Source organism: Chiroxiphia lanceolata, chromosome 5, assembly GCF_009829145.1.
Source record: "Chiroxiphia lanceolata isolate bChiLan1 chromosome 5, bChiLan1.pri, whole genome shotgun sequence".
Taxonomy (NCBI): domain Eukaryota; kingdom Metazoa; phylum Chordata; class Aves; order Passeriformes; family Pipridae; genus Chiroxiphia; species Chiroxiphia lanceolata.
In genome coordinates this window covers 63,093,405-63,120,351 of record NC_045641.1, presented here as the reverse complement: position 1 = coordinate 63,120,351, position 26,947 = coordinate 63,093,405, and the positions used below count along the sequence as shown (strand labels likewise).

Genomic DNA, 26,947 nt, shown 5'->3' with positions numbered 1-26,947 from the left:
GCAGCTGCAGGAAAGGTCTATCTTCACCCGCTCCAAAATAACACAAAAATTGACCCTGTTACTGTCACAGCAACACGAGTCACTGGAGACTCCCAGGTTTCTACGCTGCCCTTATGGCTCTAGCAGATTATTACTGACAACTTGATCCTGCACACAGAGCCCCAGTGGCAGATGCTTATCTTAAAAAATGCAAACACTTCCATGGCAGCGGCTGTTCCCGGCCCTTCTCAGAAACACAGCCTCTCCCACCTCAGCCCCACGCCCTGCTCCCAGCACTGCCATCCCCAACCACCATCCCATGGGCTCGGAACACACTGAGAATCATGCAGCTTGGTAAAGATGAACATTTTGCTTAGGGAGGAAAAAAAAAAAAATACAGTAAAACCACATATTCCCCTTCCTCCGCATAAAGTCACATGCCCGGTGGGTCCCCAGCCCTATGCCCAGAGCAACTCACAAAAGGTTAGTGCAGCTACATTAATTCATCTGGAAAGGATTTTCATCACCTTGTCTCTTTCCTCGCCTCTTGTGCTGTTTCAAAAATAGCTCTGGCTCGTTTGCTGCCCCGCTCGTGTCAGTGTGATTTCATGGCTGGCTGGACGGACACAGACGGGCTCGGCTCTGCACACACATGCACAGTCACACAGACACAAAGCACAGCCCCCTCCCTTGGAGGCCGTGCTGGAAAGCTGCTCGTTTTCAGAGGCTTTGCGCTGCATTAAGTGTGTTTACAGCAGGCCTCTAAAAGAGGCTGGAGAACAGACCACAGCCCTTTCTGGGGTTAAAAAACGAGGCAGGAAAGCAAAACGGCACCAACACTGATCGGTCTTAAAGCTGCAAGTAAGGACCTGCCCTGGGATGAAAATACTTTGAAATGTGAGTGCATTTATCAAACAACCTGAGGTCATTTGGCTGAGTGCTGTTAGTGCTTCTCTCCATTAAAGACAAACAATCCCTCCCAAAGGCCTTGAAAACTATTATCCACCACTGCCAGGAAGGGAACAGATAAAGAAGGTGCAGATGTGCAGAAATTCTGGAAAGAACTAGTCTTAAAAAAAAAAGCTCAGGTACACTCTTGAAATGTGAGAAGCTTCTGAATGAGATTTTTCCTACTAGTGCTTTTTTTATCACTGGGTTTTCCTGAACAGCTTTTCTTTTTAGAATAAATCAACTTGCTGGAGCCATTTCACAAATCCCAGATTAATTCCATTCAAATCTGGCATCCCTCCCAAACCCAATAATCTTAAGGCTCAGCCTTCAAGACCCAGCTCCTGGGCTCTGAGCTGTCTCTCTGATGTATTTTTAAACGAAACCTTCTCAGCATGCCATGACTCAGGAACATTGGTTACCATGAATTAAAGATTTCTACAAGGAAAATTGAAGCACAAAGAAATCCTGATTGCTCATTCTATGCATGTTCCTATACAGCTATAAAGTCTAATATGCATGAGGTATTTTAACACTTATTATAAAAATAAATTAGTACCTACTGACATTTCTGTATGAAGTGTTCTCCAATTACTTATCTGCTAAAAAACCCCTCTGAAATTTAAGAGGAGAAAAGAAAACATATACCATTCCCAGCAGTCACCAGGGGATACTATTAAAAAGAAGAGCCTCTTGGGCACAGTATCTCTTGCTAGGGGTGTTTGCTTCCACGTGCAGTGCTGCATGTATGTTAACAGGAAAGCACATACAATCACAAAAGCTCACCATATAAATTAGCAACAAATTAGCACCTTAACACACCGTGTATGAAACCTAATTGTTATCTGACACCTAAGGACCTCTTCAACTGCAACAGCAATCCAGCAAACCAGGCATGCAAAGAACTGGAACAGACTGCCTGGGGAAACTGTGGAGTCCAATCACACAGGTCTTTAATGCCAACATCAGAAATGAATGGGTAAAAGTCAGTTCTGCCTTGGGGCAGAGAAGTGACACAGATGACTGCCCGAGATCCCTTTCTGGTCCTAACCTCCTCCTATTTTTTTGCTTTTTCTGAGTCATTCCTTCTAGCAACCCCTCAGCTTTCACTCCTGTTCAGACTCTTATCACATTTATCACAAAGAAACTTTGGACAAAGTATGAAAATGAAACATGGTCTTCTTACCCATCCTCCCTGCTGAATGATATAGTCTGCAGAATAGTCTTCTAGATATGTCACCCCGAAGTTCACAAGGGCACTCAGTGGCTCCTGGCCCCGTCTGGTTAACTCCATCAGAAACTGTTGTAACAGCACCAGGGGCACCAAGACCTTCAAAAAACAAGAATTGTGAATAAATGTAAAAAGCATCATCAATGCTACTGTGTAGCTAGAACAGAATTCATACGGTCCACAGAAAAGGTCTGAGTCTACAAGTCCAAAGATACCAGGGATTTAATTTCTGACATTTCAATACACTTCATTTCTGTGAAGACACAAGGCAGATATGCAATACAAGGCACTAAAAAAGAAGTACTCAGTTTCATATGCAAAATAACACAGCTTAACTAGAGAATTTCACAGGACAGGACTGCAGTGCTTTCTTAAGCCCCATTTTTTTCCTAAGACAGGATTCAGGTAGAAAAGCAGAAGAGGTCCAGAACTTTCTATCCCAGAAATGGAAAGATGCAACACAGCTTGAAGGGATATGCATCCAGATTGTATTTAAGCAGCAAACTCATACACACTCTTGAACACATACTCTGCACCTCTCTTTAGAAGTTCACACTTGACCTTGAGATGGGACAGGAACAAACATCTCCTCCCAGCAGCATAACATTACAGACATGTTTAGAATGACAAACATAAACCCCTCTCCATGTCAAACTATGACAAATTTAACACACAGATTTTGCTCCCTCATTTCCCACTCCCATTCCTCTTTAGAAACGTTTTTTCTTTCATTGAATGCTCAGCCTCAACCCAAATTGCTCTGGAAGATGAAAGACTCTGTGAACCCACTTCCTTCATATTATACAGTTCTAGCCACCTCCTTCTGAAATTATGTTTTTGTTTGCCTAAACAACAAGCAGTTGAACTTTTAAACTCTAAATTTATTCTCCTAGAGCACCCAAGTGGCCCTCTGGGCAAAGTTCACACGCAGCGCTTCGCCAAGGTCAGGAAACCGGCATGAACCGAAGTCACGAGCATCTGAAAAAGCACTTTTATGATGCGAGAGAAAAATATTTGTCAGTTTTACCACCCCTCGTTCGTGACAACTGCACTGCACATCCATTCACTGTGCAGACAGGAACGCTGTTCCCCAGCTGCACAAGGGAGGTGCAGGCTTTCCTACTGCTCATTCCCACCTCCTAATGCCTCCTTCCTTTTCCAATCTCTTCCCCCTTCAGCCTGGTTTTCTTTGCTGGAAATATCCTGAATTACTACTACTATCCCTGAAATCACACCTTAGGATGAAAAGCTGGAGGAAGACGAATAGGAAAAGTAAGGCCGGGTTTGAGATTAGTACTAAATTCATGATGGTGTCTCACTGAGGTGGACTAATGAAACCAGACAGGACTTAAAAAATACCTGTTACCTGATAAATTTCAGATGTTCCAGCTGACTAACAAATGTGAGAGTCCTGTACTACAGCAGACAGGTTACAGAACTGTTCTGTGACGAACAGTAAACGCTGGTAACTGTCAACACTTCACTAAGAATGTCATGGTGCTTGAATTTTAAAAGCAAGATGGTGTTTGAATTTTAAAAGTCTGGGGGGTTTTTTGAGTTTCCTGCAATTGATCTCAACTCAGAGGCAGAAGAGGTGCAAGCTCACAGTGCACAAACGTAAGGAGCCAGTCAAGGTGAGATGTCAGAAGAAACTTTAATCTTTTTGGATCCAAAATAAAAGCATGCTGTCAAGGGTAGGCATCTTTCAGAGGCTTTGGGCACACCCACATAACTCTACAAGAGCATGAACACTGAGATCTCAAAATATTTGACATTTACTGTAAGCTGAAGGCAAAAGAAACAAAGGCAAAAAAAGGCTGCTTGGGAAATGAAGGGAGCTCAAACACTGGCATACTGAACATGACTTACCTTCTTCCTCTGCCAACTTAAATACCTAATCCATCCATTCCTCCCAAACTCAGTAAGCCTGTGCAAGCCTCAGGACCGAGGGACCAAACTCAAACTCTAACACCAGTCCCACACAGACCAACAAACACCACCTGGTTTTCCTTTCCCCCTGAAATTACTGACACTTCTACCTTTGAGACCAGGATGAACTGGAGCAGGTTTGCATGACACTGTCCCTAAATTCATGAAGGAAATTACCTTCACAGTACTTCCACAGAGGTTAACAACAGCTTTCTGTACTTAAGAGTAGCTGTGAGAATGGTGATGAGGTTTAACTAGACCAAAGTAAAAATACAGCCTTTGCAACTCCCTCCACCAGGATGCCTGGGAAGGAATGCTGAGGGCTATTTATATTATGACTGAAGAAAAGCATATACACAAAGGAGCTGGCAGGAGAAAACTTCTAGGGAATCATTAAAAAAACCATTTTACTATCAGAAGGTATTTGATTGTGTAAATGGAAGATTTGTGTCAACGATACCATTTGAATCCCATAGTTCAGTATTACAACTTCAAATGTATGCAAAAAAAATTATTACAAAGAAAGTTCAGAAACTTTCAAGAAGCTGTATCCAAAATTATTGCAGCTCTGTGCACCTTTCGACTATTTCAACATAAAATTCACCTAATTCTTCATTATTTCTTACATTTTTGTTGTATTATTCTTTGGCCCTGTTAATAATAAGAATGGGGCACTGAGATGACTGCTAACCTACTCACCAGTTCCACTGGCTCTCAATAACAGTACTTGTTATCCTTTCATATAATGCACAACAGTGGGATTATGCATTTTGGAGCATGTATAGAATATTCAGTTTTAAGCAAAAAGCATAACAACTCAGCAGAGGAGTACTTCAATTTTTTAAATTATATTTATTACAGAAATATAATTTGCCCTGTTTTAGGTGGCTTTGGTTTTGTTTTATTTTAATGAGAGTTTTACCTCAAATAGAAAGTGAAGACTCTCTTTACAGAATCCGAGAGTGTGCCTTTTATTTTCACACCATAATTTCTGAGAAATACATGGAAAAAATTATTTTCCTGGTTTATTTTTCTAAGAACCAGCACTTCTAATGTCTGTGGATAAACTCTGCTTCTGTGGGATGTCAGTGGAAGAACTGATGATCTCATGTATTAGCTTACCCTGCAATATTTCCTCATTCAGATGGGTATTCATGTTTTAGTAACTGCAACCATCCCTTTACATCCCATGTGCCAGTCAGTTAACCAAATCTGTTCAGGAGTTCAAACATACCACTGCACTTTGGAAAATATCCATATTTTTACAGGGAAGAAATAACATCTATATTTTCCAAGTGTCATCCTTCTGCTCACACTTGTATGATGAATATTCTTTGGAAGCTGGTATGACTAAACACGACACCTCCCCAGTTTCAAACCATCAGCTCCTGCCACAGCTCCTGTGCATCTTCAATTTCTGCTCCACCCAAGAAACTACAGGATACAGGGAGTGCTTTGTTACTCTGTTCTGCCAGGCCAGTTGTGTTTTCTTATTATTCAGTCATAAAAGGCAGGAAGCTTCAGTTCTCCCAAACATACATCCTCCAGATTTTCACAAGCTTGAGGCCAGCACAGCCTCGTTTTGCTGCTACGTGCCTGCTAATTAGACCTAACACTCTCTCTATTTATAACTGCTTCTTAAAATTATTTTTCTAACAGCTTCTTTACAGTGAAAATTAGGCTGGGCTGAGATGGGAGGAAAGATATCTAGATCTCTTCTGTTGCAAAACACAATTCTGATTAAGATGATAAAGGAATTTAAAAGGAAATGAAACCAACACAAATGTATTCCACCTCCTCAAAACAAGGATTATTAAAGGAACTGCTGGGCATTCCTGAAGCATCAAGCTACCATGAAAACAATACCAACAGATGCTGTGCTAGTCTACAAAATTTCCATTCTGGTTTGCTTCTGGACTATAAGTTTTGTAGCAGCAAATGTTACAGGGAAGCAAAGCTGATGGCAACCACAAGGTGATGGGGACCAAAATCCACCACCCCCAGGGGCTGCACAAGTGTAGCACAATGGAGGCTGAATCATAACCCCCCCAAAACAGCCATTCCACCTCCCCAGGGCTGTATCTTCAAGAGATGGGTTCCAAAAGCAGACTGAGAGGCACCAGGGCACTGACAAGCCCCATCCATCTCCTCCCTTGCCAGCTGAGCCACAATGACTGGTTTTCTGCTTGGTTTTAGTTTTCACCAACTGAAAAGTAAAATGTGCTAGCTTAAGCCACCTTCTTGATAATCAGATTTCATGGTTGTTTAAACTAAAATGCTGTGAATCACAAGAGGACAAATTGAAAGAGCACACACATAAAGCAATTATAATTGCTGGAGCCATGGGCAGTAACTTGTCATGCAATGTTTAAACAAACTGCTTTACAAGTGCCCACACCCTTGGTTAGTTTCTGAAGTAAGCAGGGAAATCTAGTCAAGGAAAAGTATTTCTGGAAAAAAAATATAAAGAGGGAAAAGATTTCTTGTTCTATTTTAAATTTAAGACTGAATTTTAACAGTCAAATTGTGATTAAATTTGCAAATAGTTATTTCATTTCATTCTTTTTCTGATGCCCACTGAACCTATCAGAGAATGATTAAGAAGATGAATTTGAATGATTGATGAAAGATGAATCTGAGAAGAGTAATTCTACTCATTCTACATTAAAAGTATTACAAAGATAGTTCATTTACAGATTTGCATTTTGTTTTAAAGAGGGAAGGTTCAGTTCATTTGCAGGTTTGCATACTGCTTTAAAAGGAAGTTTCGTATCATTTGAGACAACTACTCTGGAATCCAGGTAGGCACACTATGCTTATGTTTTATGAACAATTTAAATATCATGAAGATACTGTCAATTTTTATTTTCACCATGTTCAGCACACTTTTTTACATGTATTTTAAACCTGACATGGGAACAGAAAAAAAGTAGAGAAGTATTATGAAAACATCTGTATCAGATTCCATTATGAAACTGCTACGGAAATAAACGTCTCTTGGGAATTTAAAAATGTTTAATGATTATTAAAGAAAAAAAGTCAATCAACATCTCTAACTTTACATTTTGCTATAATAGAGGAAGACTGACCTAATACTTACATTCTATAACTTCTGACTCAATTATCTAAGAACTACTCAGTATGTGCACGTTCCGAGAGTGCCATTTATTTCACACTAAAACCAAGTGGGTTCTTTCTATTCCTGGCCCTCTGTGAAGCACAGCTGTACCTCATAAAACCATTATGGACATCAAAAAAGATATGAGACATATCCAAGTTAAAGTCATTTATCTGGTACCTTGTTCCATCCACTGGCATGAGCAGCTGCCTCTTGTGTGCGCTCTCGATATTCTTGATATGTCACCGGCCTGCAGAAGTTAAACCAACACTGAAAGTTATAAAAGGAAACAAAAGAACAAGAATAAAATAAAATTCTCAGTTTCCAGAGAACAAAACATTTTCACATGCATCACAGCAAACAATTTTCCAGAGCTAACAAGTCTTGTGTTTCAGGACATAAAACACCAGCACCAGACGGGGTCAGGAAGGCATCACCTTCTCCCAGTTACACAGTTTTGTTTAACTGATTAAGTAAATTTTGTAACAATGTGATACTCTACAACTTAAAAGACCTTAGATAAGTAGGCTCTCTGATATGCTACAAAATTTCTAAGCTCTTGAATATAATTTTTTTTACAGTCTAAGGCTTTAAAAATAAAAAATTCCACTAAGAAATTCATATGTGAGCTAGAGGCCAATGAAGAGTAAAAATTTTATAAACAATATGGGCTATGAACCAACACAGAGTGCTTGGCTGCATTAACATTATGTTAGAGTTGAAGCCTTTATTTGCAAGAAACAGTACTTCTGATCATAAAAAAACCCTTCATATTTCAGTAGATACCTCCATTCTAGATTTATCACCTCTCTACTTCTCTGAGTCGGGATGATGGAATTCCACTCTTCCATATTCTTTCCTCCAAGATCATACAGCAACTGATACAGAACCAGTAACAATAAAGGCTGTCTGCCAAGTGATGCACTGCTTCAAAAGCAGCCAGATCATTACAAAAGGCAAGTTCAGACTTTAGTTTAAGGGAAATAGTGTTAACTGGCATTGGACAAGAAAACTCCTTATTGAATGTGTCATGATCTAGCAGCCTGCTGAACCCTAATAACTTGTTCATATGCATGTTAGAGAGCAGGAAAATACAAGTGAAATAAATATGTATTGCATCGAACAGCACTACTGTGGCAAACGTGGGTAAAAGAACAGAGTTAAAGCACAGTGGGGAAAACATAATTTGGGTTTGTCATTTTAAGTGCATTCTCTTAACTTCCTTGGTATGTTAGTTCTTTACAACACAAATCCAGATCAATCAGTGGGATGAGAAGAGCAAGAACAGCTGCAGGAAGGATATTCTCGGGAGATTAAACAGTAGCTCTACTTTGCCTTAGAAAAAGGCCACATAGTTTCACTGGCATTTCAGACTTTATATATTTGTACATATATAAAGAAAAAATTACTTAGAATGCAAACATTTTCCCACAGAAAACATAAGAAGCCTAGAACATCAGGTTACCAACAAGCCAGAAATCCTTAATTTTCAAAGACCTCCTCTCAGGAACTTTCCAAAAAGAATCAACCTAGAGTGCTTATGACCCCTCAATGTCAGTCAATCAGCCAACTATCAATAACCTTTAAGATGCTTAAACTTAAAATGCTGTTAATCCAATGTAACATTTTAGATACAGAAAAAGGATGGGTTGCAAGACTTCCTGCTCCACCACTCCAAGACCTTGCCAGTCTGGTTTTTCAGTGTGTTAGTGAGGTATTTTTCAGGATCTCAGCTCTTCAGAAGACAGTAAGTACAAGTTTTTAAGGCCACGTGGGACTAATGCCTGGCTTGTAAAGGCAGATTAGCTGCTGCCATTTCTAGAGGAACACACTGGCCTATCTTTTGCCACTTAAGACAGAGTGCACTTCTCCCTTGGATGACTCATGGAAAAAGAGACAACCATCTTCATCTCTCTGGTCAGATGTCACATGGCACCTTTGGTGTGAACTCCAGATCAGGGTCATAGAATCACAGGATGGTTTGGGTTGGAAGTGACCTCTAAAGATCAATGGCAGGGACATCTTTCACTACATCAGGCTGCCCAAAGCCCCATCCTACCTGACTTTGAACAGTCAGTTTTAAATTATATCGGTCATAAAAAGTCAACCCCTACTTGTCAGCTAGGGAGCTAGTTAAGGAATATATGGGCTAGTTAAGGAATCACAGAATGGCTGATGTGGGAAGAGACCCTGGAGAACATCCTGTCCAACCTCCTTGCTCTATTAGGGTCTCCTAGTGCACGCTGCCCAGGACAGCTTTTGAAAATCTCCAAGTATGGAGACTCTACAACCCCTCTGGGCAATCTGTGCCAGTGCTCAGTCACCTTCAGTAAAAGGGTGTTTCCTTTGTGCAGATGGAATGAATTCCAAATCTGCATCTTCCAGAAGTCTGCCATGAAGGGTATTACCTTCATGAGGGCATGAGATGCCTCTCCAACATATATATGGAAGACTTACACCTCATGCAACAAAGTTTACACCAGATGTTGATTTCTAGGCTTCCAGCACCTTTTTGTTCCAACAGTTCATGAACAGCTACACAAAATCTTATAAAAAGTAGCACTGGAGATTCTCAGCCTCTTTTGAGCCACATTATTTTAACCAATCCACAAAACACAGGCTCAGAGAGCTGTTTGCTAATGTTGCCTTCACAACTGCATTTATGTAACCATCCCTACAGCAGCACCTTCCAACTCCAGCTCTCTACAAACACATTTTGGAGGTCACTCAGAAAAGCCTCAAGTAGTCAATGTGGATCCATTAAATTCAGGCTGGTAATTTATAACAGAAAACCAAGCAACCACAACAATTTTACCCATTTTCAAAAGACATTAATCAAGATATTAGCATGCCAAGTACAATGTGCTGTTTAAACAACAGGCTTAAACTGGCAGCACAGCTCTTGAGGCACCAAGGTTAGCCCAGGGGCCCACATCTGCTCCAGATGTGTACCTGAAGGGTGGTCACAAAGCATTTAACCACCACCCTTTGAGGCAAACTCTCCCACTCATCAGGAGCCAGACTACAAACCAACCCTCAGCTCCACTCAACTATAAGGTAAAAGAAGTTAATCTGGCTACAGCCCAGATTCATGAAATTAATTGGCAATGGCAGTGGCAGCTGCCAGTTCCACCAGCACCTCAAACTGCCTGAAGCAGCCTCAGAAGTTCAATGAAATAAGCTTAGAAAGATTTTAGAATTTACATTACTGCAAAGGCCGAATACCACAAAGTATTTGCACATTACAACACTAAAAAACCCCTCAGCCAGATAAAGGAACATTGAAAAAGATGCAGTTCCATCTTCAGCATTTCAACAGCAGTCACAGTGTGAAAGGAAACACCTTCCCTTGGGAAAAGCAAATGGAAACTCACTTGCTAAGCAAGGTCTGCAGTGCTTTGTGCAGGTGTTCCTTCAACTCCTGGGACACTTTCTCCCCCAGATGAGCCAGGCAGTCTTCTATTGAGCTCTCTGGATTGGCAGGGCTGAACACTGGGGAAGTGTGGCAGTCAAATCCTGTAGTGGTAAATGCTGAGAGAAACGAGCATACAAAATAAAATTAAATAGATTCCTATAAGAACATCAACAGTCTCGGATTTCTTATCCCAGCAGTTAACACAGTTTACATGAGGAATGAAGAAATCACAGCTCTATAGTCAAAGCATGTTATGAACAAATCATAAACACATGATCATAAAACAACATCCAAATACATTCTGAAAGTGGTACTTACGAGCCCCAGATGACTCTGAGCTGCATTTCCCCTCCAGCTCTTATTTCACAACTGCATCCCAGCCAGTAACTTTCCTGAATGTGCAGCTATTCTCAATTTTAAGCTGATGCCAACCCTGATGGAGCAGCAAGGGAGCCTCTTTTCTGTGCTAGAATTTGCCCACACATGGACATCTCTGCAGCAGTACTGGAGTATCATTTTTTAAAGTATTATTTTGTTCATATAACCTTTTCCTTCTCTGTTTAAAAATTCTAAGCTCTCTATGAATGAACTCAAGAGTCTTTCTACTTCAGATTTCCAATTGGCCATACACATGCAAAGCAAAGACTGTTTTCAAATCATCCCTCACTGGGCATCCTGTAAAAGCCACATCTACACATCAAAGCATGTGACAAAAAATAAACCTGCTGGAAGTGAGAAATCTGATGGTTTAAGTCCACACTCCTTGGGATACTGGCTGCTGAGGACTTCTGCCATCAGCTGCACAGCTTAAGGGCTGTTTACTTTTCATTATTTATAGTAGCCTATTAAATGTCATCCAGTTGTTTGCTTTGGCTGGGCTCCACCACTCCAAATGGTGGCGTTTAACTATTTTACTTCATGTGACTGTGTAGAAATCTTGTGGGGGGGAGGAGGGTAAAGAGATTCAATGCATTCAAAAATCTCTTTAACTGGAGTACCTGTTACAAATTAACCACCATTACAGTGCATAGAGATTATGGATTGAAATGGGAAAACCTGAAGAGCACCTTCCAAGATTTCTTCATCGAGACGTTTTAGCTCCTCCTCGATTTCTACTTTGGTCTTCTCCAAAGCCTCTTTCTCCAAAGCATGTTGGGTCATAAGCTGTTGTTGAGCCCCTAGAAGAAACCAGAGAAATCATTCAAATGTTTCAATTCAATATTTCCAACAAGGTAGACAATGGAACATGATACTGAAATATTAAATTATTAAGGAATTCAGGGTGACAGTTCTGTTTCACACAGTGACAAGTATGATTCCATAAGGGGACTTATTACATGAACCCAGAAACACATAAAGTTCCAGGCCTATTCGAGACAGAACAGGTGCTTTAAATATTAAAAAGAAAAAACAGAACTATAAACTTACAAACAGAATATCTAACAGCTTTAAAAACCAGTTTATCTTAAATTTAAGACAAAACCCAAATCAAGGCACGCAAACAAGCTGCCCTTAAACCAAATACAGTCATCATCAAACTACACCAAAATAAAGCAGACTGGCATAAGCTTGATTTTTAGTAGCAAAATAAAAAAATTATGTCGATGCCTGCAAAATCTACCAAAATACTCAGAGCAAATATGCAGTGACATCAATGAACAGTCCTGAAATCTGTGAACTGTGCATCATTTCCCTGGTCACGAGGATCTACAGGCCACAATGAAATAATTTAAGACCAGGTTTACAAGTAAGACTAAGGGCAAAGGACCCCACAGTTGTCAGTTATTTGTCAATTCTCGTCTCCTGATCAAGCAATTCAGGAATTTGAAATGGCTGCATATCCCCAGAAGTACACATGCCATGGATTGGGATTATGAATACATATCCCATATGCTGACTCTGGATATTTGGTCACAAAAAGGTGTTTCAGCCATCTAAATCATCTTAATTGTTATGCTGAACCAAAATAGACACACAGAACTGTCTCCAAACAATGCAAGGTATTTAAGACAACTGTCTGCTGAATGTCAGCCTTTCCAATACAAGGCAGTATAACTACTCAAGTAACTTTTATGGGATGGGTACTAATGCAAAGATCAGAGGCTTGGGACAGAGCTCTTGCTATTTAGCTGCTTTTTCTTTGGGTTTGCTCATCTTTATGTCTTCCATCAGCTTTCGAGCACACCTCCAAATCCCATTCTTAAGGCACACACAAGAACTATTCCATTAACTGCTCTCTTATTTTCACCAAACTTCACTGAACCAACAGCCCACCAACGAAATTTTCTTCTTCCTTTCATTCCATTCCTTAAAATGTCCTACTTAAGAGATAAAATGGATCTCTGTTATATCCAAAGGAATATAAAAGTGAATTTTGTATCAACTTACTCCTGAAATAAATAAATCAACAAATAAAATTGTCAACAAAACTTCCCTTTGCTTAGTAATCCCCCTTCCAGTCATTTCCTTCCCTAAGTTTTAGGTCAGTTATCAGTCCTCATTAGCCTTGCACTCTGTTACGTTCAACAGCACCAGTGACTGGGTTACCCCAAACACATTTTCTTAGCTCTCTTACTTCTGAATGTTCCTCAGAATTTTTTTGGGGGGGGACTTGATGTTCTCTCACACCCCTGATTTAAATACCACCTCCAGGCTGAGTTTCTGATAATGGTTCCCCATGTCCACTGTCTCTTACTCAATCACCCAAATACTGACAATCCAACCTTCCTCACCCTTTCTGCACCTACACCAACTGCTACAGCTTTCATTCCAAATCTTCAGGTAAGTCCTGTAACAGCCAGTGTAGCCTCCTGGCTGTTTTGAAGACCCTAAATCATAGTTTGGTGGTCTTATGAACGACTGTTTTACGGTCCATTTTCTTTGGTCTGTCTGGGACTCTCTTTAACTGTTCATTGCCTGCCCCTTTCCTCCACAATGGACACAATATCACTAATTTTCACACCAGAGTGCATGAAAACCCTAAAAGCAGTCAACACACACAGCTGTGCAGTTGACTACACACAAGTGAAGCACACTGTGCATTTTCTGTATTTGAAAAACATTGCGCAATGAGACTTTCAAGGTCTCCTGCAATTGAAAAATAGGTTAAAACCCCACAGAATCAAGCCACTGAATGTGTGTTAATGCTCATGGATATCTGTGAGACAAAACCTTTCTAAACCAATGTGTGCTTAAGTCAGTGCAAAATGTTTTCATTTATTTATGTGACCAGTCTAAAAGAACAAAGCATAGTCAGTTTAATTCCATTTTACTTAACCGCACACGTGCAGAACAACTTCATTCAGCTTCTTAAATCCCTTCCCAAGCAGTCTCTCTTTGTCACTCTGAACCACAAATTCCAGAGAGGAGGCTAATGCCTCGTCAGGTCCCTTTCAGTCGCCTCTTTGAGTGAAGTGCAACAAGTGCAAACTCCTCCCTGAACCTGCGCTCCCCCCGCGCATGGAAGGGACGAGGGTGTTCAGGAGAGCACCGTTCTCACGGGACTAATGTGACGATGATTGCACATGACAAGCTGTCATACTGGATAAGAAGCCACCCGGAAAGTGGAAGGAAGAGAAATTCCATTGCTGCCAGGGTACAAAAGAGCTGTTTAGATAATCAGCGCTGCAGTCAATGGTTTCCATCTCGTAACACCCACAACTTTGCAGCAGCTGCTGATTCCGAGAGCACCTGACTGTTCAGTCATGCCAAAATATCAAACCCCTACCCCTCCCACACCAGTGACTTTGCACTGTTTATTCCCTCAATTATGAATGGACTTCAGCTTTCTGCAGCTCCTGTAGGTTGACCAGTACCAACAAAAACTGCACATGGTGCAGGAGAACAGCCCATTCCAACAGCAAAGGTCCTAATTGAGGGGTATCTTTTTCTCCTTCAGACAACTCCCAGGTCTGTTTGCAAACAGGCAGAATAGAACAGCAAAATCAGTTTGTAGCAGATGAGAACGTACGTTCATCATTTAATGGTGCAAATGGTCACACTCTGGGGCTTGTAAGAGCCACAAACGCCGAGCGCTTTCCTGTGCTCAAGAAATGGCTTTGCCTCTTGTGGGCTTTGGGTAAACCAACCCTTCTAAGGCCTCTTCCCAACCCAGAGGCTCAACAAACCTCTGTTACACGGTCTTACACAACAGGTTAGTGCATTCTACTTTCTATTTATGTAATAAATGTTCCCTTTTGCACAACTATGTTCTCGTTAAGATTTTGGCTTTCAGGTATTTGGAGGTAACTGTGTTCTAGGAGTCCATCCAGCGCTGCATCACTGCCCATCAGACTACTAAATAAATGTAATACTTCAGTAAAACTCCACTGGTAAGGCCATTCCAGAAGTTTGGTAAAAATACAAGACTAACCCATTCCCCAGCTTTGATCCCAGGAGGAGGAGGAGGGATGGGAAGTCATTCATCAGAGCTGGAGAGTCTGCACATCTGACTCTACAGTGCTTGTGCCAAACACTGCAGCTAACAAGGGACAGCGGCACCTACAAGGAGAGGTCTCTTTACAAACATATTTATCCTTTAATGAAAAGGTTTAGCTTAAAAAAACCTAAAAAAGTCTAAAATATTAAGAACCAAAAAGAGACAAGGCATTGCCAACTAGCGGGCTTTTTTTGTTTTTTTTTTTTATTTTGTTTGCTTTTGGGTTTTTTGTAGGCAGAGAGGAGGCTTAGTCAAATGGGAATTCATATTCCTGGAGGGAACTCACACTCTAAAAACTCCCTTTTGTTACCTCAGTTCAGGGAATAGCTTCCTCATTACCATGAACTCGACTGGTCTGACTACAATGTGTACTTTTTCAGCCAAAGCAGGCATGTTTTCCTTGAGAGGAAAGCTTCTAACAAATGAGTTAATCACCTAAGCTAAAATCACCTAAGAAACACCTTCATTTCCTACAGGGACAGAGAATGAGGAAAAAAAAACATTTTTCCCAGTAACCCAGATCGACACTGCTCACCTGTAAGACGTGTGTGGGAAACCACAAAAATGGCTTGATCACTAACCACCTACAGCACTTCATACAGTGATTCCAAAACAGATAATAAATGGTCAAAAGAACATAATAACTGGATTGAAGTACTGTGGATAGCAGGCACCTCAGGGAAACTGAAAAACTGTCAAAACCTTGTTCACCTCTTGACTAATCTATGTCACCATGCAGTAGTGGCACTGATTATCAATCTTCCAGATGTTCTCTGAGTTAAGGGATTATTCAAGATTTCTCATTCTGTCAAGGAAAACACAGAAAAACTATTTTCATTCATAACCTCTGTTACAGCCACAGGCTCTTGGGATGGTATCAAAACATGGGAAAGTACATTAAAAAATAGGAATACACTAAAAGTCCCTCCTTGATGAAACACAAAGAAGTATTTATAATACAAATTCATGGAATCACAAAAACAAAGTACTTTGACTCACTTAAAAACCAAGTAGTACAAACAACTTCAGCAGATGGAAGCTTCTGTAATGAGCGTAACTTCAGGGGGAAAAATGTAGAGATGTTTTCCAATATTTGATATTTATTTTCTGTGTATGAACCAGTAGTTACAGGTATGACAAAAAGTTCTAAAAAAAGTACTAAAGCATCTCTCCACAATCTAATGAACAGACAGCTGAGAGCTTCCACACATTTTAAATATATGTACTCACTTGTTGCCTCAAACCACATGAACTTACACAGGTGAGATCTTACTCTGTGTGTTTTATCAATTTATCTGAGCAACTGGTACTATCCACCTACCTGAAAACCTACCAAAACCTAACAGAATTTATTGCTGATGGACTTTGTTTCTAATAAACCAAAGTGGCTCTTATGCAGAATCACTATTCTGCCAAAACAGGAAAAATCTCTCAAACATTTCCCAGTTAAATTTGCTGGATTTTCCTCTGGAGGCACTGAAATCCACTGCAGAGAACTATAGAGCTGTAATGCTAAAAGATTGGTTTGTCCAATAAAACCATCTTTTCTTCAAGAGTCTGGAATACCACAGATGGTTCTCTCTTCAGTTCCTGCATGGAAGAGAAGAGATCTAAACAAAAATTTAGAAGTCCTAATCAGGTGTTGACTTAAATTGGCCTTATTTGCTTGAAGCTGAAAGTGATTTCAGTGCTTGTAATTGAAGCCATCTTTCTTCCAACAAAATCAAGACCAACCAAGAGATCCAAAGGGAAACACAGGAGGTAATTTTCTGTGTAATTTTTCTGAATTTCTATTCACTAAATAAAAACCCTCTGAAAACCATCAGTCTTGCAAAACATATTATGTCTGCAAAAAGGAGAAGTTTTAACTTGAAACCTACCAAGTAACTTAAAGATTTAATCTTATCTGAGTTTTTGGAACAAAAAGTCACACATCAGAAAAAGAACTCTTTAGTAAGGAATGTAGGAAGGCAGAGGTTTGTGGCAGGTGATGGAAGGAGGAAAGGAAGGGGAAGGGACAAAAGCATTTAATCTCTCCTACTGGTTCTGGTAGGATAAGAGAGAAACTTCCAAGTCATGTTGGGAAGGATTGCTTTTTTAGTTGGGTTTTTTGGCCCATCTCTTTGGTTTAACTGGACTGTTGAAACTCTGCTTGAAATCTGGGAAACTGCTGCAGAAGGAGATTCAAGAGCAGTACAGAAATACTAACAACACCTTAAAAGTAAGTGTGCCTTATTTCCTTATTTCCCACGTTCTGTACACATGCAGTGGAAAGGCAGAAGATCCTCCAGCAGGTGACACAAGGAGGCTGTAATCAGGATCCTGCATTGAACTGCCCTCTAGAGGAGTCCCTCACTCTCCCATACTGAGGGAGACCAAACAGGTTAAAACTATGAGGGCAAAGTCAAACTAGTCTTTCTGGATACTCCCATTACAATGTAACGTGGTTCAGAAAACAGACTAAGAGTAAGGACTCATTTGGATTTAAAAAGAATATACAAAGGAAAGTACCATAAACCAGGGTCAATGTCTCACTGAAACACAATACAGAGAAGTGTTCTGCACCTGAAAAGGAAACAGGCAATAGCCCAAATCACTGCTTCATTTTTTCCCATGACAGGTCTGACAGCACAGGAACCAAATTAAAGCAAACCAAGATTAAGCAACAGGTGCTTTTTACTGAAATCCTCTCAATTCACAATTCAACCATACAGAGTAGAAAGACAACTAACCAGTGTTTTGGAAGTGCCACAGAAATCAACAATGGGAGGAACTCGGGATCATCAGACTGATGATGGTGCTTGAAAAACACACTGGCAAGCAGGATGCAATGCCAAGCTGTTATCACCCTCCTGTGTCGTAGTCACCAAACCCCAGAAGTTTCCTCCTCATGACGGGATTTTAGACAACAACTGTCCATTTTCGTTTACCGGCTCTCACATCTCTCTTGCTCTTATCAGGTTCTCAGACCACGCTGTAACACCCATCTGTGTCCCAGCAGTGCATTAGCAGGGCAGGAAATATCCATTATGGGCATTACTCCTCTCCTGGGGGAGAATATTGAGCACACGGAGCAGAGCACAGCAAGGAGGCATCAGCCCCGTGCCAGACAACAAGGAGATACAGACTGTATACAAACTACTCAGCAGTCAGAGAAGATGGATACAGCACCTCTAAATAACCACAGGGCTGCTGCCACACATATCCTGAGAGTGCAGGGAAACACTCTTTGTTTACAAGTGAGGAGGGAAGAAGTAGGAGAAAGGATTTTTAAAGAGTAGCTGTCAGACAAATGAAAGCTGTCGGGTGCATGGAAAGCAGAAAAGGACCAGGAAAAGAAAGTTAGGAAAGAACAAAACAAATCCTGAGGCAGAAGGATAAAGTGTTTGCACTTGGTTCAACACAGCCTGAAGTCCATCTAAGGCTTTACAAAACAGAGTGAGAAACAAGATGGCAAATTAAAAGTAAGGGGAAATTATTTTATCCAGAGGCTTTGATCAGAAAGCAGCAAAAATACTGAAAGAGAGATCTATTTACAGTGAAAGATGACCAGGGGAGGAGACATTGTGGGCACTATCTGGTATTGGGAATGAGGTGGGAAAATGTAGGAAGACTTCCTGTTTAAAAGGGAAGGTTTAAAGCAACAAGGATGAAAGAACAGATTTGTAAAGTATCAATGATTTAGGGTATTTGAGTAGCAAATCCAGTTGCAGCCTGCTGTCACACAAGCTAACATATCTAAATAATATCTGAAATGTAGACTCAATAGTTATCTGCACTCAGGAGCTTTAAAGTCCTCTTACCTGAGTACAAAATTTTTATTCAAGCATTTGTAGCTTCCTCTTTAGAAAGCTTTAATGTTGCTCTTCAATTCAAATTAGAAGCTTAGAGGTTTCAGTAATGAGAATCAGTTGAAGGGTTTCCTCTCAGCTTGCAAATATTTCAAAGGTAACTACAGCCAAATTGTTTTTAAAAAGCTTTAAGACTAACAGTTTCCTTTCTGAATCTTGCATTTATAAGAACAAAGCAGACTCTTACACACTGAACCTTTATATGTACTCAATACATTTCCAGTTACAGCCCAGTTATAACTGGATGGGATATTCAGAATGAGACATTATTGCTAAAATAAACACATTTTTCAACTAGGGGTTTTATGAAACAGCATCTTGGTACTAAGGTGCCTCTCCTTTCATGGACCACAGATCAAAGTGGAAGTAGCAGACATATCTTAAATATACTCAGACTAATTTTATGAATTAAATACACTAAAATTAACTTTATGAATTATATATCATACAACCAGCATATGCTATAGGCTTTAGTGCCAAACTGAAAATCATTTCTGTCATAACTTTGATGCAATCTTTTCTTTCCAGGAATTCCTCGCTTCATGACAGTTAAGGTCAGTAAATGACACAGTATGCATTCTTAAATGCTTGTTAAAAAAAAGATATTTTAAAGACTGTCTTTGTCTGGTTTGAGTATTTTTAATTCTCCTTTAAGCAGAATAAATTATGAATCACAGGAACTACTAGTGACTGAAACATCATTAAGAAGTGGTAAGTCACCCAAGCAATCCTGATAAACAACATTGTTTAAGTGCTTGCCACCACAAAATAGAGAAAAGCTTCACTCCCCAGGTTTATGTGAAACACAATCTACTAGACTTCTTTTATTTTGCCTTCTATTTATTTATTTAACCTCTTTTATGCATAAACCTGTTCTGGAAGAACCATCTGACTCCACGCAGTCCTTGACTTCTTATAAATAAATAAATAAATAGGTGCAGCATAGGCCCTGTCTCAGCACTGCCACTGACTGACAACAACAGAAGCCTCAATGTAATAGGGCAAAACTATTTAGCACAGGAGATTGCTCAAGCCATCACTCAGCTGGTAAACACCACCTCATCCCTGCTTACTTCCACTTGTGTCCCCAGAAAAGCAAGCATGGGCTCAAACTCAAAGAAGACAATATATATTCATCCCTCCTGGCCTGAAGGCAGCTACTAAAACCACTTACTTGCTTCATAAACACCAGTGGGCCCTGACATAGCTCAAACTAAAACAGTCATCTACATACAAACAGCTTCGTTTCCTTCAACATCTCTTCTATTTCAACTGAAATTCAATTCAGTTTTCAGGGAATAAAACAAGAGGTGCAGCACACCAAACACCAGGCTCACACTCCGCCGACAGCCCAAGAACTAATTGCAAGCAGAGCTGCACAAGTAAATGGCACCGATGAATATGCAAATGTTACCTTGAGCTGGAGGAGGAGGAGGAGGAGGAGGATGCTCCTGTGGCTTCTCCTGTGCTAAGAGCCCCAGGTAGCTGAGCACTACGTACTTGGTTTCATAGTGGAATCCTACAGGCACGGCAGTAGCGGACGCCATCGGGTTGGCGGGCAGGCGGCAGTGTCCTGGTGGGGCACGGCAGGAGCGCTCCGGGGAGCCCGGGGAGACTGCGAGGGAAGAGCAAAGGGTTTTCTTTGGTTGCTTGTAAGACTCATACATAACCAGGAATTACGCAACAATCCGGAAGCAATATCCAGGTTTTTGCCCTGATATCCTATGCATTCTTATTTTAATAAGAACCGTGCAGAGCAAACCCAACTGCGCCCCGGCCCAGCTCCGGCCTGGCACACGAACTCTCACCTGAAAGCAAACTGAACAGTCCCTCACCGCACGTCCTCCTCCCAACGCCTCCCAGCTCAACCACACAAAGAGGTCTTGGCGGATTCTGAAGACCTACTTAACTACAGTGTGAGGTTGTGAGGAATCTGTCCTCCCCTGAAGAAGAGAGGAGGAATCTCTCTCTTCCCCTAAGCCTCCCATGAATATTTTCCCAGTTCTCTGCTTCCTAAGGTTCACTGTTAGGATGCTTAAAGGTTGTAATGCAGAAAAAGTGACCACAATTGCCTTGAATTCATTTCACTGTTCCAACAGCAACAGAAAACATATGGTCAACAGAGAAAATTCCACATTATTGTAGGGATTGGGAGAACAGATGGTTGTGTGTCCTGGATTTCTCACCCAGACATTAATAAGTATAAACCAGAAAGCCACACCTAACAGCAACATCTGGCCAAAGAACCTCCCTGTTTTACTCTTCTTTTTTGTTGCTTTTTTCAAACATTCAAATAAGGAAGCAGGAAACACTACAGTGGAGAGAAATTGAAAACAGTCATGAAGGACAAGGGAAAAAAAATAAAACCTCAGAAAACAAGATGAAGTGGAGAGAAGAGCCAAGCAACAGGTTGAAAGGATGTTTCAGATTAATCAACATGTTTTAGCTCTTTTTTTGGGGTGAAGTCTGGATAACTACTTCCAACATGCTATCAACTTAATGAATCAAACAGTAATATTTAGGGGTTTATGAAACTCTGAAAGTTAAGTTCTCCATGACTTCAAAGAGTCATTCCCAAACAAGCAGTAGCCTATTCTTGGCCATCAGAATAAATGTCCAAATGAAAGATACGCAAAAAATTTCATACTACTAAAGAGACACCGAAAGAGCCAGACAATTTAAACAGTGAGAGCCTGCAGTTGCATTTAGAAGAAACATTTAAATCAAGTTTAAAGTTTAAAGCAGTCAGAATGAGCAAAATGCTAAATACAGGGAACGGAAGTTGGACCATCTCAAGAGAGTTCTTGATTACGCTGGAAATGCCTTGAGACTAAGAGAGAAAGCCAGGTTTCAAACCCAAAGCACAAGCTGCAAATGACGGCTCGAGATTAAAAATAATAATAATAGTAAACTGAGCAAGCAAAAGAAAAGCACTGGCCTGTCTAGCTATTCAAGATGTCTGGGCTAACTTCTAATCCCTCCTCCCTGAAGAGGAATTCGGATTACCAGCAATTGTACAGTGGTTACTGAGGATAAACAGAACTAGAACTGTTGCATGGTTGCTGTGTGAGTAGGTAGCTTGGCAAAGAAAAATTTACCCATCAAACTAAAAGCTGCAAAAGGAAAAGAGTTGTTGTAAAATTGGCTAAGTGTCCTTTCTTTAATCTTCAGAAACTCTAGTTTCTGAAACTCATTCAGTATTGAAAACAGAAAAGGACTCTTTCATGAAGACTGTACTATGGCAGCCCTGCCTCTTGCACCACCTCTTCGAAAATGTCTGAAAGCCTTTACCAGAAAGCTTCAGTTGTGTCTTTCCTGCAGCTTGAACCAAAGTAATGATTTATTTATGAAGGAAACAATGTCAAAACTTTAAGTCAACCCTCATCCCTTTTCCCTTGGAGCAGTAATCCTACATTTATGTTGCCTCTTCCATCCCAAAATGCTCTGTGGGCACCGTATCCTACTTCAGAAAAGTAAGAAATCACAGCAGAGATAAAGCACAGCTTTTGCAAAATGCACAGTTATCCTTCAGCCGCTTCCATAAACGGAGACTTTCATAAAACAAGGGGATTTGGGAGAAAGATAACTGCTCTGAGGACTTTAGGATCCTTTATCTGCTCTTCAGACCAGATCCCCATGCACAACCACCACATCACATGTTCACATCACCAGGTGGGAAAGATGCCATTCACCAAAAAGCAAAAGCTCCCCAGCGCGTTTCTGTTCTGGTTTGTTCCGCAGAGATCCACAGCCCTGGAATCAACGTGCTTCCTGCAGTGCCTACACAGTGCATGGGAGCCCTTCCAGACAACCTGAACTGATCTCTCCTGAAAGAATCACCCTGACAGATGGTCCAGAGACATCCAGAAACCAGGCTGTGGATCAAAGAACAAACTTGGATGTACGACAAAGATTATTTTTCAAGACATAATTCCATATCAGCGCAGAAAATGACAGAAAAAAAGTTGATGACAACAGGCAAGAGATTCCAGAGCAGCACATTGATCCATGTGTAACAGGGAGGCCTACTTCACAAAAAGTTCAGCTTGCTTAGCTCAGCACCTCTGGAGAGAGGAGGGAAAAAAAACAGAGAGAGAATCAGACCACAGCGTATTTAAATAGTGGCTAAGGTTTCCTTGGGAAAAGAATGACAAAACCCAGCTTTGGATGAAAAAAATAATCCCTTTGGTCAATATATTCTGAGAGGTACTTTTATACTGAGATGAGAGGGGAGACTTAAGAACTTGAATGGGAGAAATCTTCAGCTTCACACAAAAGAATGTCATGAGTGGAAATGCACTTCAGAAGCCCTGGTTTTCCTCTGAGACAAGCCCAGAGCACAGCAACCGAATTACTCATTTCAAACTGTGAATTACTGGTTTTGTTTACAAAAAGAAATACAGAAATATTGACTCAGATACTGTAAATATCTCAGAAAAGGCCATTTTACAGGAATGAGTGGGATTGAAAAAGGGCATGCAGCTTGACAGACCAGATCAGAGGAAGGAGAGCTTTCCACTAAAGGAGCAAAATGGAAGAGAGTCCAGAAACACTTTAAGAGAATAAGCTTGTACAGGAGATGCAACAGAGCAGAGGAAATAAGGTATTATACAGACTCCATAAGTCTCAGAGCAAGAGCTAGAGGGTTACTTCTGGTTTAACAGGTTCACTGCAGGAATATTGCCCTTAAAAAGCTGCAGAGATCAAAATTATTACCAATTGCTCCCTACAAAAAAATTCACCTTTCTCAGTTCCTGCAGCCTTGGGGGAACAGAAGGCTATACCTGTTGAAGCTTACTTAGCTTGTTACTCCTCCAGCCCTGCTGTCACTTGTTCCATGTGGGCTGAGCTGCTCAACCGACCTGAGAACAGGAGTTCCAGCCAGACTGACATTTCTTCATGCAGTCTGTCACGTCCTAATCCACAGAAGAGTTATACATTGGATAACGGGCAAAGCAAGGCTACCAATGAATACAGCGAATATAATCCCCCAGTGATGAGGCTCTGCTGTGGTTCAGTCCCTATCTGCAAAATGCCAGCGTGCAGCGAGCTTTCCCTGTGCATCACTCAACCCCCAAAATGCACCACAACGCTGCCCATCGGAACAGTTCAGCAGCTGCCGTGGATCTGTCGTGCACCTATTCGGCTGCTGCAGGTCTGAGACTTGCCCTTCTGCAGCCTCATGAAGTATTTCGCTGCGAGTTTATAAACAGAATAGTAGGTGATCAGTGTCACTGTGCATTTCAGAAACAGCAGCAGTGGTGCTGTAACAAGACTGCCTTCTTGTTACAAACAGCAGCACCGCTGCCCTTCGCTTCCACTGGAACACAGAGTCAGGCTGGAGCTGGATGCATTTCCCACCTACAGCCCGGGTCACCAGGCCTCACTTACCGGCTACAAACCTAATCACGCCAGACAGCTCTAGCAGAACACCTCCTGTGCTGCAGAATTATTTCAGAGCATGAATGGCCTCAGCCAGAAGCATTCCCTCGAGCAGGGACAGGCAATTTAGAGAGGCAACAAAATGACGTTCAAACCGTTTTTAGGGCAGCTTGACACCGGAATGCTCATGGTTTGGGTCATCCTCCTGATACCAGTCTCTGCAACAGGCAACCCCTGTCAGTTCAGCTGTATCTACAGCCTTAGGTTTACACCGTGCTCTTTATCCAAACGTACCAAAATTCAAGGAGTTGAAAAGCCACACCCCGTATCAACAAGATGGAAAATATCCAAGGGCTCTGCAACCTTACCAGGAGGCTTGTGTATGGATTTCAGATGAGACCTGCATGTGTGGACTAGTTCAACCTTGCAGCAGTTTGCCTCTGAACACACTTCACAGAACAGGCAGGACTATCCAAGACACTTGATCATGATCGACTTGGGAGATAAAAATTCTTCAGAGTACTTTTCCAACAGTATATGAGAGCATGACTAAGAGATCGTTTTTAATAAACTGAGAACTACTGAGTTCAAACATGTCAGTCCCTGCTGGAAATGAATCGATATGGCATCCACTGCTGATCCTCTGGTGGCACTTAATGGATAGAAATACTGGAAAATACTATGGTCGTTTATCTGGGCAGTGGTTGTAGTCAACCTTACTGGGAAATATAATTAGAGCATTCTAGGCAAATGGTGTGACTTCTCTTCTAGGAAGAGAAACAAAAACTGTGTGAGTTACCCACTGCAAAGGTCCTCGATCCTCTCCAGCTCCAAACTACCTCACCACAACATTAAACCACGGCAAACCCAGCTTTCACTAACAACCTTCCATTCACTTTCTGCCTACTTGGACAAAAACTCGGCTCCAAGTTTTCAGCAGCGCCAGAGCAGCGTGAACCCCTCAGTTACTACGGCGATGAATGAGATATTTATACCCGGGCGGGCTCGGAGCCGCGATGAGTCACCGGCGGGGCCGTGCGGGACGCGCAGCCCGCGGCCCCTGCGGCGGGGGAGCCGCCGGCTCTGCTCCTCCGCCCCGCAGCTGCCGGCGGGGACCCGGGGGCTCCGCGGGGGCTCCCGCCGTGTCCCGGGGGTGTCCCGGGGGTGTCCCGGTCGGAGCGGGGACCCCCGGGGGAAGGGGGGGGGGGGGCGGGAGCGGTACCGGCCGCCAGGGGGCACCTCCTCCCCCGACGCTCGCCCCCCGCGGCTGCGGGGGGGGGGGGGGAGGAAAGGAAGGTCCGTGCGCGCGCCCGGCTCCAACCGCCCCCCCCCACTCCGCTCCTCTCAGCCCCTCACGGAGCGGGGGCGCGCGCGGTGCCCGCTCCCTCCACCCCCCAAATAAATAAATAAGTAAAGGTAAGTAAATAAATAAATAAATAAATGTAAATAAATAGGCAGCAAGCCCGCCCGCCCGCTCCCCGCTCTCACCCTACCGTTCCTCACCTGCGGGCGCCGCGGGGAGGAACAGGAGGAGGCGGCGGAGGAGCGGCCGCCGCTCGCGGGTCGCTCCCGCCGGGGGCGGCGTATGGTGTGTTTGATGTGTGGTGTGTGTGTGTGTGTGTGTGGGGTGTGAGGTGGGGAAGGGGGGGGGGGGGGGCCGCGCGCGCGCGCGCTCGGCCGGTGAGCGCGGGCTCTGCCCTAATTTGCCGCCGCCGCCGCCGCCATGATGGAGGGGGCGGGGGGAGGGGGCCGGAGGGGAGGAGCGCGCGCGGGGCTCGTCGCGGCGCGTGCCGCGCGTCACGGCTCGCGCCGCGCGGCAGGGCCCCGCCCCCTGTCACGTGACTGTCGGGAGGAGGGGGCGGCGCTTGGAGTCCCACGGATACAGGGGGGAAAATGTGGATGTGGGGGGTTCCTGCCAACCCCTCCGCCTTTTACCCGCGGGTTCGGAGCAAAAGGACCTCCTGGCACTTCAGGTTCCGCGGGCCCCACCCCCAGGGGTCACGTCAACCCCCCAAACACTCCCTCCCCCGGCCCCCCGCAAGGAGTGGGGAGCCGCAAGGAAAACAAACCCGAGTCTGAACGTAGTTCACATGTATTATAATATCATTTAGATGGTGCCCGAAGGAATACGAAGTATTCTCAAGCCCCCAAAGTACAAGATGATTTTCCTGCACTCTATAATTGCCATATGAAAAAAACATCAAAGTTACCAAAGTTTTATAATAAGCTTTTTTTTATTTTTATTTTTCCCCCACATAGAAAAGTACGGTAAAAATTAGGGAAATAGGAATAAATCGGGAAGAAGCACGGGTGTGACAAATGCACAGTAAAAATTAAGGAAATAGGAATAAATCGGGAAGAAGCACGGATGTGACAAATGCCACATTTGACACTTGATTCGCAAGGAAGGGTTCTATTTCTTCCAGTAAATGTACCTGCAGAACAGAAACAGAAGCTTCCTGCCAACTAGAATAAACGAACACTATTACACTATTGCCTTAAATTTTGCCATAAAGAAAAGAATGGCAGCAGCAACAGAACTTCTGAAGAATCACCACATCGCAGAAGGTAATAATAAATAAATAACGAACAAATAAATAAATAATGCCTTGGATCCCCACCGTGTATACTACAATGAAATGCTCGTTAATCACAG

The 26,947-nt window shown here is 42.3% G+C and overlaps 1 protein-coding gene across 3 annotated transcripts in view; it reads right to left on the bottom strand.

Moving 5' to 3' along the window:
- Nucleotides 1-26,032, bottom strand: part of BCL2L13 (BCL2 like 13) — a 41,963-nt gene extending 15,931 nt beyond the window's left edge. Inside the window, exons 1-6 of one of the 3 annotated variants that reach the window (XM_032687667.1) lie at nt 25,795-26,032; nt 20,324-20,524; nt 11,688-11,798; nt 10,580-10,736; nt 7,386-7,455; nt 2,114-2,257 (exon numbers count right to left, since the gene is read on the bottom strand). In XM_032687667.1, the coding sequence (XP_032543558.1) occupies nt 2,114-2,257; nt 7,386-7,455; nt 10,580-10,736; nt 11,688-11,798; nt 20,324-20,456 (615 nt within the window). In that variant the 5' untranslated portion in view covers nt 20,457-20,524; nt 25,795-26,032. Of the gene's footprint in view, nt 1-2,113; nt 2,258-7,385; nt 7,456-10,579; nt 10,737-11,687; nt 11,799-20,323; nt 20,525-25,198; nt 25,217-25,794 lie in introns of those variants that run through there. The other 2 variants (XM_032687668.1, XM_032687670.1) reach the window with 2 other exon arrangements.
- Nucleotides 26,033-26,947: the final 915 nt, after the last annotated feature.